A 16171-nucleotide genomic window follows, 5' to 3' on the forward strand; every position below is an offset into this window, starting at 1 on the left:
ATATAGCTGTCTGTATGTATCTGTATTATTGTCAATACGTTTTACAAAAAAATGTTGACCTAGTAAGCTTATTTCATACTCAAACTAAAGCAAAGTTTCTTCTGAATGTTTATTCTTTAAATTCTAGTGTCCAGTAACTTGTGATTCAAATGCGTATCAGAAAAGAACAGTATTGTGTCAACTTCCAAATGGTCAAATGTTGCCAGATCCAAATTGTAACCTATACCAAAAACCTGCTGAAACAAGGCCCTGCCTTTCAACTTGCAATGAAGTATATGTATGGAATGTTGGAGCATGGGGTCCTGTGAGTAATCACAAATAAAAAAAAAAAAGAATTATATTTATTTTTCTAAATGCTATTTTTGTCTTGCCATCACATCACTTACTGTTCTTAAAAACAAATTGATCTGTTCACCTTTTGTTTTTGTTTTTTTAACACTCATAGTACAGAATTTCTCTCTCATATAACTTTTTACTCACAACTTTAAGTGACTACAGTGTTCTACAGAGACTGGCTATAAGTTAAAACCTTGCTGCAACCATAGTGTGGTGCTTACTTGCAAAGTATATTTATCTGTTAGCTACTGTCTGCACAGCTAACAACACATATAATTAAAGATTCTATGTAGTTACTTAACTTGGTGGAAATAGCAACCAAATCTCTCCTACCATATTACTATTGCATAATATAGTGATGAATACATTATATCTGAATAAGATGGGATAGTCATGGTCATTAATTATAAGTCTGCTCAATTAAAGTTGATTTGTGGGTAAACAACACTTGATACGATACTTCTTGTATTTGTGGATTGTTGGTAGGGAGCAGACCTGTAAAAAATATTGTCTATGCTTATATGAAAGTGTGACTGTAAGACAGCGCGATGTGGAAATAATAAGTAATGTTAATTAACAATAAATGCCTGGTGAAGCTAATTAGAGACACAGTTTCAATTCTTAACTGAAACATTTCTCTTTTATATTGTTACTAACACCCATTTCCTCTTCCTTATAACTCTTATTTTCATGCCTGCTGGAAATGGTACAGAAAAACTACAGTGTTTTGAGAAGCCAATATTGGCGAAACTTCAAATTCACCATTGATAATAAATATTATTTTGACTCTACAAGTAGTATTGAGTCCTTTATTCAGAGCATGTTTAGTGTACTGAAGTATACAAACCTATAAAACATATATATATATATATATATATATATATATATATATATTATATACATATATATATATGTATGTATGTATGTATGTATGTACGTATGTATGTATGTATATATATGCATGGACATATATATGGTATAGGATTGGCAGCAGCGTGTGTGTGTATATATATATATATATATATATATATAAAAACATGCGCACACGCACACATACATGGTATAGAATTAGTTGTGTAGTTCAAGAAATTCACTTTACTGTTGGATAATTTCAGGTTCAATCTTACAATGCAGTACCTTGGACAAGAGTCTTCTATCACAACCTCAGGTTAATCTACACCTTATGAGTGAAACAGGGTAGACAGAAACTTCACAGAGCTCTATCTATTGTCTGGTTTAACACCACCTTTAAGTGCCTTTAATAGAATCCACTCCTTTTTGAGCATTTGGACGAATTCTCCAGTTTTAGGAAAAGTTGTTTTGATACCCTTCTCCCTGTAGCAACAACATATATCTTAGTTTCTTCTTCTATTTCTTCTCACCAGTTGTATAAATGTCATAGGATTTGCCCTTCCACTTTCTCACTAAGTCATATAAAATACTTGTGAGTATGTAAGTGTTGTGTATTATACCTCTGTGTGTGTGTGTACACATATTAGTTTCAAATTTTGGCACAATGCTAGCAATTTCAAGGGAGTGGGTAAGTCAATTACATCAACCCTAGAGCTCAACTGGTGCTTATTTTGTCAACCCTGAAAGGATGAAAGGCAAAGTCGACCTTGGTGGAATTTGTACTCAGTACATAAAGACAGACGCTAACAATTCTGCCAGCTCACCACCTTTGTGTGTACATACATTATCTGCAGAGTACCATAATTAAACTGTACCCTGTTAAGCCAGATTCAGAGAGTGACTGTCCTTGTTGACTTTCATCACCATTTTTGGCAATCAGTATCGTGTGGTCCTACAATTTTCATTGATTATTCAGTGATTAGGCATGTTTCTGCTTTGTATTTTATATCATGACTCCAAAAGAGATTAATTTAAAGAAGTGGGTAACCCCAGTTGTGCAGCAAAAGTTGGAACTATATAAAGAGGCTGGTGCTTTTTTCACATTTACACACAGAAATGTTGAATAATTTTATAGAATATATATCATTGTTTTATGTAGTTATATAATATATACAATATTTTTGTAATGTTGTTTCTGTGTAATATTCAGCATGCAATGCATATATTTCTTATTTTGTATGCATACACAATATTAAACTCTATCATTGGTTAACTCAAGTAATTAGCTAAAGCTGACACCCTTCCCTGCATTAGTATGTTTTAGTAAAGATGCACAGTGTATGTGCATGTATGCATGTGTGTGTGCATGTCAAGCTAAGTCCACTTATCTCCATTCTATTTGTATTGTTTAGATACTTGAATCCTTTTACCAGTCCTTTCTACCTGTCTCACTCTTAGATCTTCTGTGGCTTAAGCAGTCCAGTATAGAATTAAATATAGGCATAACTTCCATTCAAGTGTTTCATTAATCTTGGTAATTCTAGTGGTTCTCACCCCTTTCCCAGGATATTAATGCAGTCAGCTTGAAAGTTACTCATCCACCTTTGACAGACGTTTCTTAATCATGCAAAGAGCCCACATACCATCATTACTGGGATAGTCCAGTAGGGGGAAAGTGTAGTAGTTTATCGCTTATATATAAAAGAATAAAACGTTTTTGATAGAAAATTAGTCAGAAGTTACATTTATGTATTTGTTTTGCAAGATTCCTGATGTGAAACCATCTTGTTGAAACAGATATTGTCATATTTTGAGATGGTCTTTTTTTTTTTTTCTTTTTTGCCAAATAACCATACACCCTGTATACTCGTTCTTCACTTCAGCTTTATTGTTGTTCATATTTTAGTGCCCTTTGTCTGAAATCTTTCATCACACATCTTGTGGCCTCTTCAGTGACTCTCCATCCCACATGTCTCCTCCTGTCACAAGATGAGACATGTGGGCTGGAAAGTCATCGAAGAGGTCACAGCATGTATGATGAAAGATTTCAGACAAAGAAAATAAGAACAACAATAAAGTTGAACTGAAGAATGAATATATAATGTATGTGTTTTATTTGGCAAAAGAAAAAAAAATGACCATCCCAAAATATAACAATATTAGTCAGAAGAAATGAAGGAATTATTCCTTAATTTAATTATATATTTACAGGTATAGAAAGTCTTCAAATTTTCCAAGGAAATCAAATGAAATGAAGTGAAAAAGAAACTTAAATATAATATAATAAAAAATTTTAATTATTGCATTTAAGAATTTGCCTAGCACTTAAGAATTCTTGTTTACATATCATCATCATCATCATTAACATCACTTAACATCCATTTTTCATACTTGCATTGGTTGGATGATTCAACAGGAGCTGGCTGAGTGCTTTAGATGTAACACCAGTGGGGTCACCAAGTAAGTTGTAAGGCAGAGACCTCTCAGCTGAGAGAGGGAGTGGAACTGAGGGAAGTGGCTATGAGCCAGGTGAGAGATGAGAGTGTAATAGATGGAATACTCAGCTACCGCAGTAGGACAGGGACAGACAGGAAGAGGATAGAGAGAGATAGAGTGGGAGACAGGAAAATTAGTGTCGCAGATGTATTTGGGCTTATCTACAGAGAACAGTGGTGGGAGTATAAGTAGTATAAAGGGGGTAGAGAGAGATGTTGCATAAGAGTGTGAGGGGAGAGGTTTAGAGATGGAGAAGACATGACTCTAGTGAGTGATGGTGATGGAAAATGGAGTGGGTGGGAGCAGGTATATAGTAGATATGTAAGAGCATGTAGAGAGTGTGGATAGGCACATGAGGGAGAGCGGAAAGGCCTGCAGTGGGTGATTATCATGGAAAGTGGGATGTGAGGGATGTTGGGGAAATGGGTTGTAGGGGTGTTTTGTCAGAGGACAGATTATTTGTGTGTGTGAGAGTAGAGGCATAGTTATAAAGGACATGCTTGTATATATGGATGATCATGATTTTACTTAGCTCAATGTGTCTTCTCAAGCACAGCAAATCACCAGAGATCTTAGTCCTTTGTCATCTCCTCTGTGAGGCTCAACATCTGAAGATTATGTCTCACCATTTTTGTCCCAAGTCTTTCTGGATCTACCCCTTTCACAGGTTTCCTCCACAATTAGAGATTGGTACTACTTAATACAACTGTCCTCATCCATATGCATCACATGACCATGCCAGCAGTCTTCTCTCTTGCACACATCTGATGCTCTTATAGTCAATTATTCTCTTAAATCATTTACACTGTTGTACGTGCACACTGACATTATCTATCCAGTGGAACATGTTGGCTACATTTCTTTCAAGCCTTTGCAAGTCCTTTGTAGTCACAGCCCATGGTTCACTGCCATGTAGCATAGCTATTCGTATGCAAGCATCATACAATCTGCCCTTCATTCTGAAGGAGATGCCCTTTGTTACCAACAGAGGTAGTAGCTCTCTGAACTTTGTCCAGCCCATTTTAGCAACTACACTTTCAGATCATACTCCTTCACTGCTAGCTTGGTTACCTAAGTATCAGAAGCTATCTACCACTTCTAAGGATACCCCTGGACATTTGAGGAAGTTTGTTTTCTGTACATCCTTAATGTTTATTGTACCTGCACATCTGCCAATAACAGACTACTTTCTACCTACATCTTTTCTGTGTATTGAGCAGAACCAACCCTGAAGGGATTAGTAATTTGTCTGTTTTCCTACTTGCTAGGACTTTGGTCTTTGCTAAATTAACTTTAGCTGTAGCACAAGCATTCTCGTGTGCTCAACAAATTCTTAAATGTAATGACATAAATATTTTATTCTATTTTATTTCCAGTTTTTTTTTCACTTAATTTAATTCCATTTTATTTCATTTCCTTGGAAAATTTGATGATTTTCTGTATCTGTATTTTTATAAATAAACTTAGAAACAATTCTTTCATTTCTTCTGACTAACCTTGTTATTATTACAATTATGTGTATTCTACCAAGGTCGACTTTGCTTTTCATCCTTTCAAGGTCGATTAAATAAGTACCAGTTTTGCACTGGAGTCAATGTAATTGACTTAATCCCTTCCCCAAAATTTGGGGCCTTGTGCTTCCAGTAGAAAGAATTATTACAATTATGTGTGGTGGTGGTGGGGGGGTATAAATTAAGATGCACAACAAACAACCAGTATTTAGAACTTCATGTGTATATTTATTTGCTATAAGAGAAAACTGTGAAAAGAATTCATGTATTTTAGTCAAACATTCCTTCTTCTAGTTTCTACTAGATAATTGAGTATATAGAGAAAAAAATCAAGTAGATCCTGAAATTATTTCCTTAAGTCATTCTTATATGTGTTTCAGTGAATATTATAAGGCTGAATTATACAATCATGGTCAAGTGTATTTCTTATATCTTTGCATTATTATAAGAGCTTATTTCAGAATGTGTTATTGTGGGTTGTCTTTTCTTCATATAACAGAAAAAGTTACAAAGAATGTTTATTACAAGAGAAATTAAATGGCATGACTGAAGCTAGTGTAAAAAAATTTTAGGTTCAATTACTCTAGAACCAAACTAGACTAAAACATAATTATATCTTCATTGAGTTTCATTTGTATGTTGATGATAGATTCATAACAGAGAAGTCTGACAGATCAAATTTCACTGACTTAGATTTTCTGTCTTTATATATATATATATATATATATATATATATTATGCTAACATACATTTATAAGCATATACACTCTCACAAGTTATACAGACACTTATATAATACAGGGACAAAGAAATACATATAAACATATATATTTATTAAGATATACACACATAACCTACATAGATATACACATGCATGCATACATACATACTCACATGTACACACACATACACAAACACATATACATACATATATCTTCTGCATTCAATGCTCATGTTTGATTTCCATGTATTATATTATAGTGTACATGGAAGTGAAACATGGGTGTTGAATGTAGAGAATGTGTGAAGGCTAGAATGAAATATGAGATGAGCATGCTCTGCTTCAAGTGTAATGTTAGTTTGAATGATGGGTGAAGCCAAAATGAGCTGAGAGAAAGAAGACTACACTGGTACAGACAAGTTGTATGTATAGGGAGATGACATTTGGGGAAAGAAATGCCAAGTGAACCAAGTGGAAGGATCCTGCAGCAGAAGAAGACTGAATAAAACATGAAAGCTGGGTTCAAGTTGCTGAACCTCATGAAGATAACAAGGTCCTACAACAAATGGTGAGATGCTGTGCTGGAAAAGACCTGTCCAACTTCTGGACACATAGAAAACTGGATGCAAAATGATGAGGATATATGCATGGGCATGTGTATGTATATATGTGTGTATATATATCACAAACGCACAACATATATTAAACTTTACGTTGTAAATATTTTTAGTGTCCTGCTAGTTGCGGTAAATCTCGCAAATACCGTAAAGTTCGATGCATCAATAAAGATAATATTGAAGTTGACTTATCAAAATGTCCTGGCAAACCTCTTCGATCCAGTAAACGGTGTCGAGTAAAGAAATGTCCTCACTGGTACAAAGGTCCTTGGAGGCCAGTAAGTATTTTATTTGCAATTAAAATAAATCCTTGACAGTTAATCATTTTGTTTTTGTTTTGTTTTTTGTTACAAAAAGAAATGCATAAATTCCATTTTTTCTTCAGTGCACACAAAGCATATTGACTGTGAGGTTAAAATGCTGTACTGCTAACCATTCAGTATAAATTTATATCTTACTGCTCCTGTCATGTTGAGACCTTGGGCAAGCACATATTTCTGCTAAATCTTATTTGCTTGATGGACAAAATAAATTTAATTTGCTCTCTCTCTTAATCTAAGAATAGCCAGTCATAGAAAGAGATTCTGGCTGTTGAAATAATTACTCCAGTGAAAAAACAATCCCATTCATTTTGATTGCACAATTGGATGTTAAACTCTAAGAGTATATGAATCAAAAGTTTATTAAGAATTTTCTTAATATCAACAAATAAATGGTTATATTCTTAAAAATCTCTTATAAATATGCTACACCCCTGATATTATTATTGTATATAAAGTTGTTTTTCTGAGATTGTTACACTATACTGTATATCATTAGTAGCTGACTATTGAGGTCTCTGATAATAGTAGAAATAGTGTCAGAGTAAAACAAATAGAAATATATGACAAGTAGAAATGAAGAAACTAAAATATACTATTTGTAATTACAATGGCTGGTTGTTACTTTCTTCAATTCCTAGTGCTCTGTTGAATGTGGTAATGGTACAAGAACAAGAGAAGTTACTTGCAAACAATCTAAATATAAAGCAATACCTGATGTATATTGTAACAAGAAAAAGAAACCTATAAGTGTGAAAAGTTGCTATCCAGCACCCTGTAAATATGTATGGAAAAAAGAGAGGTGGTCATCGGTAAGCAGGTTATCATATTTTTTAATTTCCTTTTTCCAACAATAAAGTGCAATTCCATATTTTGGTAATGTGATTCTGTGCCTTGCAAATGATAGTCTACTTCGCTGTATAGCTTTATTAATTCATTTATTGTTGTTGTTATTTGAATTGGGAACATAAAGGGACTTTGCATGCACACAGACACACAGACTCACAAATAATATTAATTTGCATAACTTTTTAAGCAGTTCAATTTAAAATATAAATTTGACATCCTTTTTAATGGGAATCAAATGTTATGTCACTTACTAAACTGGTAAGTTGTTATCTCATATTATACATTATCTCACCATTAAACTATGTATTATCTTACCATTACATTTCACATTCTCAGCATTACACCATGCATTATCTCTATTAGTCAACAAGTTATCTTATTCTACAAAAAAAATAAGACTTGTGAACAATAAATCAGTATAATGTTGTGTTTCTTGAACTGTCAAACTCAACTTGTTAATTGTTTTATGATACTTCCTCACATGCCTATCTGCACATTCTCTATGTCCTCACATATCTACCACACCTACACCCCATCCACTTCAATTTCTCTCACCATCACTTGTTACAGTCATGTCTTCCCCATCTCTAGACATCTCTACACACATTCGAATGGAACATCTCCCTCAATCCCCTCTGTACTATTTATACTACCCACCCCCTGTGGGTAAACTTCAATAGCATCTAGTTTTCTCTCTCTCTGACTGTCTCTCTGTCTTTCTTTCTAACCTTCCTCTCCTTCTTTGTCCTACTGATAGTAAGACAACTATCTTTGTCCTTCCATTATACTCTAACCTCTTGCTTAGCGCATGTCCACTTCCCTCAGTTCTACTCCCTCTCTCAGCTGAGAGGTCTTTGTCTTGCAAGCTTCTTTGTGACCCCACTGGTGCTGGTGCCACATAAAAAAAGCACCTGTGCTGGCACCATGTAAAAAGTACATGTACTTGTGCCACTTAAAAAGCACCCTGTATACTCTGTAAAGTGGTTGGTGTTGAGAATGATATCCAACTGTCAAAACTATGCTAAGACTGACAATTGGAGCTTAGTGTAGCTCTCCAGTTTGCCAGCCACTGTCTAACCCAATCCAGTATAGAAAATAGGCATTAAATAAAGAGATTATAGAGGCTCTTTAACATTACATTTTATATGATGATGGTGAGTCTCATAACCCATTGGGTTACAGGGATATCTTTGAAGTTCTTTTCTTCATGTAAGTTATAGCAAGTCAGCCTAGAAGAGCCCTCCTCTTTCCTAACCATTTGAAACACTCAGTAAGTCAGCACTGAAATGACATCAGTTTTATCTTGCATTCACTGATTAAATTTGCTAAGTTGTTTCTATCATTGTGTAACTATTTACTCCAAGACAGACTGAGCCATTTTAGAATTGACCTTGACATGGACACAAAACAATGCCAGAGACAGTATGAATCTTCAGCTACTTGTTTAATGTCCTATCTTCTTTGCCTTATCAATAAATTGTATTATTTTATAAGTAATTTATTACATATGTACAAATATATAGAAGTAATTATATCAAGTGTAGCATGCTGACTTTGTGTGTTTAATCCATTCCTTTTCACTGTAGGCTTAAACAACCAAAGTAATCAGAGGCACTCAACACTAACAATAAAATAATGGTAACAATCATAGGCTGTACCAGTCTAGGCATAATAGATTACACTGTATAACATGATTTTTGTCCTTGGGTAGCAACTGTTATTTCCTATTTGCTTACTTCTACAAAGTATGAAAAATGGCTAATATTTCCTTCAAAATTTGCTTTTGTTACATTTATTCAAACCCCAAAGAATCCCTCTCAACACATAGCTATGATGTTCCCCCACTGTTCCTTCTCATGATCAGAGATGCACAAATTGTCAGCCACTAAGGGACATGATCAAGAGATTAAGGTCAAGCAATTGACAAACAAATCTATAGTATTGAGCAGAATGTTTGCTATCATGATATTTATTCTTCAGCAAATCAGTGCTGAATCTCTCTGAAATGTAATGGAAAATAGGTTGGTTTCAAAACATTGATGTCCAAGTCACAAAAGCAAAGTTTGAAAGGAAAAGTAGTCATTTCCATTGATTTCTAGATAGAAGCAAATAGGAAATAACACTTACTGACCTAAGACAAAAAAAAAAATTAGAATTTTGTTTTACAATGTTATTGCTTATTTTTACTTGCAGTGTTCTAAAACCTGTGGATTTGGACAGAAACAGCGAGCTGTAAATTGCATGGATTATGAAAATAAATCTTTAGCTGCAGATAAGTTTTGTTTATTCAAGAAGCCTAAAACCCATAGAAGATGTGCTGAGTTCCCTTGTCCTCTACAATGGACCACAGGCCCTTGGACTGATGTAGGTTTTAATTTTTTTTTTCTTTACTACTTATGAATTTAAAACATCAGATTTGAGTTGTAGTAATTGTTGCCTTTTCCATTCAATTTCTAAATGTATATTGGATGTAAGTGCTTTGACAAGGTGATTGGTTCTCAGTAGCATAACTTTTGGTCATAGAAACTGAGAATAAAGCAGAAAATTTTGATGTAAGATGGAGGAAGCATGCAAAAATGTAGGATAGATGTCTGTATAGATGAGGTTGGTGATGAAGATGATATTACTGAAGTTCTTTTTTGTATCAGCTAGGCAAGATTGTTGTCAGCATTCTGTTTAGAACATTGGTGCATAGTTTAAGCAGTGGTGGTGATTTAGTGGGTTTTAAATATTTTGATTCAAATGGATGTTATGGACATCATCAGCTTGATTTTTTTTTTTTACCAATAAGGAAGTTGAATTGTAAATGTGAAAACTTTGAAGCATTTTTTTTTATTGCAAAAATGCCGCAAATCTTAGAGGATTGGTCCATTTTATCATACCCACTACTTGAATATTGCTTATTTGGATCTTTCACTTATTTTATTGACCCTGGAAGGACCAAAGATATAATTTATTCTGCTAATATTTTAAATCAGAATGTATGGGGATAAAATGTTGTACCATAAGATATTTGGTCCCACTCTCAACAGATCCTATCTTTGACCACTAATTAGTTTTGTATCCTAAAGCACTTTTACGATTCACATTAAAAAAAGTATCTCTTTCAACTTTTACCAAATTATTATATATCAGTAGATCAGATAATTTGATATCTATATTTGTTTTTTATTTATTTGCTCACTACCTTTAACTAAAAAGTATTGCATTATATTATAGGGTTTCAAAATACCATGTTAACATGTCTCTCTTGAAGAATACACCAAGTCTATCTCTTAAGTACATAGCTCTGCTAAGGTTTTTATTCATAGGCATAGGAGTGGCTGTGTGGTAAGTAGCTTGCTTACGAACCACATGGTTCCGGGTTCAGTCCCACTGCATGGCACCTTGGGAAAGTGTCTTCTACTATAGCCTCAGGCCAACCAAAGCCTTGTGAGTGGATTTGGTAGACGGAAACTGAAAGAAGCCCGTCATATATGTGTGTGTGTGTGTGTCTATGTTTGTGTGTCTGTGTTTGTCCCCACAACATCGCTTGACAACCGATGCTGGTGTGTTTATGTCCCCATAATCTAGCGGTTCGGCAAAAGAGAGTGATAGAATAAGTACTAGGCTTACAAAGAATAAGTCCTGGGGTCAATTTGCTCGACTAAAGGCAGTGCTCCAGCATGGCCGCAGTCAAATGACTGAAACAAGTAAAAGAGTTACTTTCACTACTTTCATTTTCATTATAAAACAATTCAGTTAGTGCTACTTTTTTTTTTAGAACTAAATGTCTACCTCATCACATGTGTTTAAATATTTCTTTCTTTTACCTTTTCCTCCACTACCATCATTCAGTGTTCAGCAACCTGTGGCCTTGGGTGGCAATCACGATCAGTGGTTTGTAATTCTTTCTCTAAAGAAAACTGGATACTTGGTGAATCACAGTCATGTAAGAACGCAGAAAAGCCTCCTATTCAGCGTTATTGTAACTATGGTGACTGTGATGGATATTTCTTCTGGAAGGTTTTTTCTTGGCAGCAAGTAAGTATTGAACTTAATATTATACTGTATCAATTTGTTTACATTAAATATAGTTGTTGTTGTTGGCACACCGTCGCTTATGACGTTGAGGGTTCCAGTTGATCTGATCAACGGAACAGCCTGCTCGTGAAATTAACGTGCAAGTGGCTGAGCACTCCACAGACACGTGTACCCTTAATGTAGTTCTCGGGGATATTCAGCGTGACACAGTGTGACAAGACAGACCCTTTGAATTACAGGCACAACAGAAACAGGAAGTAAGAGTGAGAGAAAGTTGTGGTGGAAGAGTACAGCAGGGTTCGCCACCATCCCCTGCCGGAGCCTCGTGGAGCTTTAGGTGTTTTTGCTCAATAAACACTCACAATGCCCGGTCTGGGAATCGAAACCGCGATCCTATGACCACGAGTCCGCTGCCCTAACCACTGGACCATTGCGCCTCCACATTAAATATAAAGGTGGACATAAGTAGTAATTGCATTCCTGTTCAGTAGACTATATTGTAAACATTTTTTGCTAACACTGTGTGTACAGACAGCTGTAAACACTTTGTCTTTATATATAATATCTTTGTGCTCAGGGAAAGTGGGATCTGCTAGATTAGTTTTTACCCTTAGTTGGAATTTTTTCACTGACTTAGTACTCTTTAAAAGTCCACAAAGACACTGATTATAAACGTACTATTACTAAAGGCTTAAATAAATTGTATAGGCCAGTTTGCATTATGTAACACATTCTAGAAAGTTAATAAAAGATTCTTTAAATTCTCTACTTTTTTGGGGGAGAATTTTACTCAGTGTTACAATGCTATTTACATCCTTATTACAAATGTTATTTATTTTCCTGACCTATCCAGTGTTAACTTAGTTTTGTGTTATTTTTCTTAATAGTGTCCGGACGTTTGTGGAATCCAGGAGGTTAACAGAAGAGTGACCTGCATAGATAAATCTGGCCGAGAATATCCTTCCTCAAACTGTAAAGATACTGCTCCAGTATCAAAACGAATATGTCCAAGTAAAAGATGTAAGTTGAATTTTCATTTTAATTCTAATTCACTTTATCTAATTTAAATTTAATGAGACTATAATCAAGATAAACAAATTTTTATCAGTATTTCAACTTGCCTTTATGTCTAGGATTTATGCTGAATAGTTGCTAATGAAGTGACTGTTACTGACATATAAATATTGGTTTCAAATTTTGGCACAACGCCAGCAATTTCGAAGGAGTGGATAAGTTGATTATATCAACCCCAATACTCAACTGGTACTTATTTTATTGATCATGGAAGGGATGAAAGATAAAGTTGACCTCAGGAGAATTTGAACTCAAAGTGTTAAGATGGACAAAATGCCGCTGAGCATTTTGCCCAGTGTATTAATGATTCTGCCAATATTTATACTATCACATAAATATTGACAGTAGCTGTTACAAATTTAAATAATGAAAGAGGATGACTACGAACATGACAATAATGTTGTTTTATTTCAACAACTGTAATGATTACAATAACATCAGCAAATACTTTTGATACTTACTCCTTTTCTTAACTTTCTTGCAAATAAACTTTCTCTTGAGTTAATGTTACCACTCTAGTATATCATATTCAATTTGCTCTTATTTAATTACTATAGAACAATGCCTGCTTATTAAACAAACACTGTGGGTCAATAGTTAAAAGTACATATGGTAATAGTATAATAAGGAAGATTTAAGTGCACTGGACTTCTTAGAAGAGATTCAGTATGCCTTAAGTAAGTAGCCACAGTACTGTATCAGGATGCATATCAGTACACTGTTTTGCAGGTTTCTCAAACACCTCTGAAGAAGCAGATGCAAAACAGCTTGATACTAATGATTGTAATGGACAGAGTAGAGGATGTTGGAGATGGGAAAATTTATGACATATGTCTTATTTGCCCAAGTCCTTTCATGGACACAATTCACAAAAGTTAACATTCTGTTGAGGGGGAGATATGTTTTCCGAATGCATAAAACGTTGAAAACTGACTACAAAAAATTTTTTTAAATTTTAGATAGATAGAATTCTGTAATCCATGTAAAAACATTAATCCATGAATTATTATTAATTCATCATGTAAAAATGTGTCGAAATTTAAGGTGACTTTTTAAAAAATTTTTTAATCACTTTTCCCTAATGATTTGTTCCAAATTCTAATTGATTATAATTGTTGTTTTCTCTCACATTTAAATATCTAGGTTTTGTTTCTTCATGCCAAGAATTAAGAGATACAACATCCATTAGACAAGATAGCACTTACCGACTGCTTATCAGAGGAAAACTTGTCCCGGTAAATTGTTTTTGAACATTTCAATTTGTTGCTTGCATAAGCTTATTTCAAAGTCATCTCCTCTCTCTTAAACTTCTCTTAATTCTGTCAAGTTCACAGCTTCTGAGAGTCTTTTGAATATCAGCTAAAGTCAATGCCTATATGTTAAAAAAAAAAACAATGATCTTTTATCTTTAATCTTTTTCTTTTTTCAGTCATTAGCTTGTGGCCATGCTGGGGCACTGCCTTGAAGAATTCTTAGTCAAATGTATCAACCCCAGTACTTATTTTCTTTTTAAACCTAGTATTTATTCTGTCAGTCTCTGTTGTCAAATCACTAAGTTGTGGGGATGTAAACACACCAACACCAGTTGTCAAGCGGTGGGGAGGAACAAACACACACACATATATATACTCTGAAATGCAGTATTGACCCAACATGATAGTTTCACCAAAGGAAAAAGATGAAGATTTTAGCTGTGTTTTGGTGAAATGTAGGAGAAGTGCAGTGTTATCTGTGCATTCTCTTCATTTGCAATGACTATGTTAGTACATTTGTATGAGGTCAGATTATTATGTGTATCAGTTATCTTAGGACAGAATTAATCAAGTATATATTGTTTTAATTATTGAAAATTATCAAAAAGAAGGATCCCCTCACATTATCAAAACTGGTGAGACGGTTAGTTCTGAGGTCTTCAAATTCAACCAAAGTGATATAGGGAACAAAATATTATAGGATCCTATCTAAAATTTATGAAAAATAAATTACTGTTCAAGTGATGATTGGTTGATATTTAAGTAGGTAGGAAAATTAGTTTCAGTATATTTTGTTAGAAACTACTGACTTGCATATCTAAAATTTTAGGGATATTTTCAGATATATAATAATTTCTTTTTACTACATTCTATAATATATGGAAGAGTCAGGAATATTTGTCATGTATTTCTATATTTCAGGGGCTAAGACCCCTTCTTCAGGAAATTTTTGGCAACATGTAGCAATCCTCTGTGAAAATTTGTCCCAAAACTTGAGACTTCTAATGACTAAATTGTGCATCATAATTATAGAGTTTCAGGTCCACATGCTCTGTCTGCCACCATACTGTCTAACAGGTCTGCTCTCATATGCTGTCCACTGCCAACTGACTGCTCGCACCTCACCGACCTCGCATACCCACCGCGGCCCTTCCAGTGGGACCACTTCCGACAGGACAGGCATACTCCCTCACTTCCAGTCCTTCCCTACAACACAGCCTGGCTCATAACACCACAACTTTTAAATTTTATTTTGCCTCGAATGTATCATTGCTGTAGCATTTGACACATTGAGCAAATTTTTCAATCAAAAACTCCACTCCTTAAATAAGGAAAAATTATAAGTGCAAAAAAAATATATATTGTTTCCTTGAAGAAACTTCAACTGTAAACAAATAGAAAGCAAAACATTAAAAATTCAATAAATGGATAAAATTTCATTCCATTTTTTACAAAAACCTTAAGATATCTAAAATCCATACTTAGCTTTAATTTATTTTACAGGGAAAATTAACTACAAACTTTTATAATAATCAAGATATTTTAATAATTTAACATACAGTGGTAAATTTTTCATCCTCTTACTGAATGGTATTACTTTTATTTTACATCTAGATTTACTGCAATAAAATGAAAAAGAATCCTGTTGAATACATTACTCTACAATCTCCTGAAGAAAACTTCTCAGAAATCTATGAGAAACGGTGAGTTTGTTGTCAGAAAACAGTTTTAGAATTCTGTAATTGTTTAGTGATGAAAACATTGATATATGACTAAGTGCAACTAACAGATCTTATTTCTAGATATGCCATGCCCCTGCTTAACTGAGGACCATACTGTACATTCCAACATGCAATGGTTAATCATGCATAGTGCAGTGAGACACTCTGGACAAGTATCTCCACTACTTTACCTACGTCTATCCACCTGTAAATTCTGTTAATAGTTACAATAGTTGTGGCTAGAGTGCAGGTTGAGATGGTCTCAATCCAAATGTGACAGATGCTGACCCCACTGTACTTATCATTGGTACTTATTGTGAACTTACACATGCATAGTTTTAATTTTGAGAGATACCAAATTATCTGAGATTATATTTTGCAATTGACTGGTCATTTCT

The 16171-nt window shown here is 34.3% G+C and overlaps 1 protein-coding gene across 1 annotated transcript in view; it reads left to right on the forward strand.

Annotated features, from left to right (window-relative positions):
- LOC106883875 (A disintegrin and metalloproteinase with thrombospondin motifs 9) overlaps nt 1-16171 on the forward strand; it is a 143376-nt gene that overhangs the window by 114793 nt on the left and 12412 nt on the right. The window contains exons 28-35 of the mRNA XM_089351131.1: nt 128-304; nt 6647-6811; nt 7495-7665; nt 9896-10066; nt 11540-11725; nt 12613-12745; nt 13943-14034; nt 15667-15755. Coding sequence (XP_089207257.1) covers nt 128-304; nt 6647-6811; nt 7495-7665; nt 9896-10066; nt 11540-11725; nt 12613-12745; nt 13943-14034; nt 15667-15755 — 1184 coding nt within the window. The remainder of the gene's footprint in view (nt 1-127; nt 305-6646; nt 6812-7494; nt 7666-9895; nt 10067-11539; nt 11726-12612; nt 12746-13942; nt 14035-15666; nt 15756-16171) is intronic.

The sequence above is a fragment of the Octopus bimaculoides genome, chromosome 1 (assembly GCF_046866305.1).
Source record: "Octopus bimaculoides isolate indiv1 chromosome 1, ASM4686630v1, whole genome shotgun sequence".
NCBI lineage: Eukaryota > Metazoa > Mollusca > Cephalopoda > Octopoda > Octopodidae > Octopus > Octopus bimaculoides.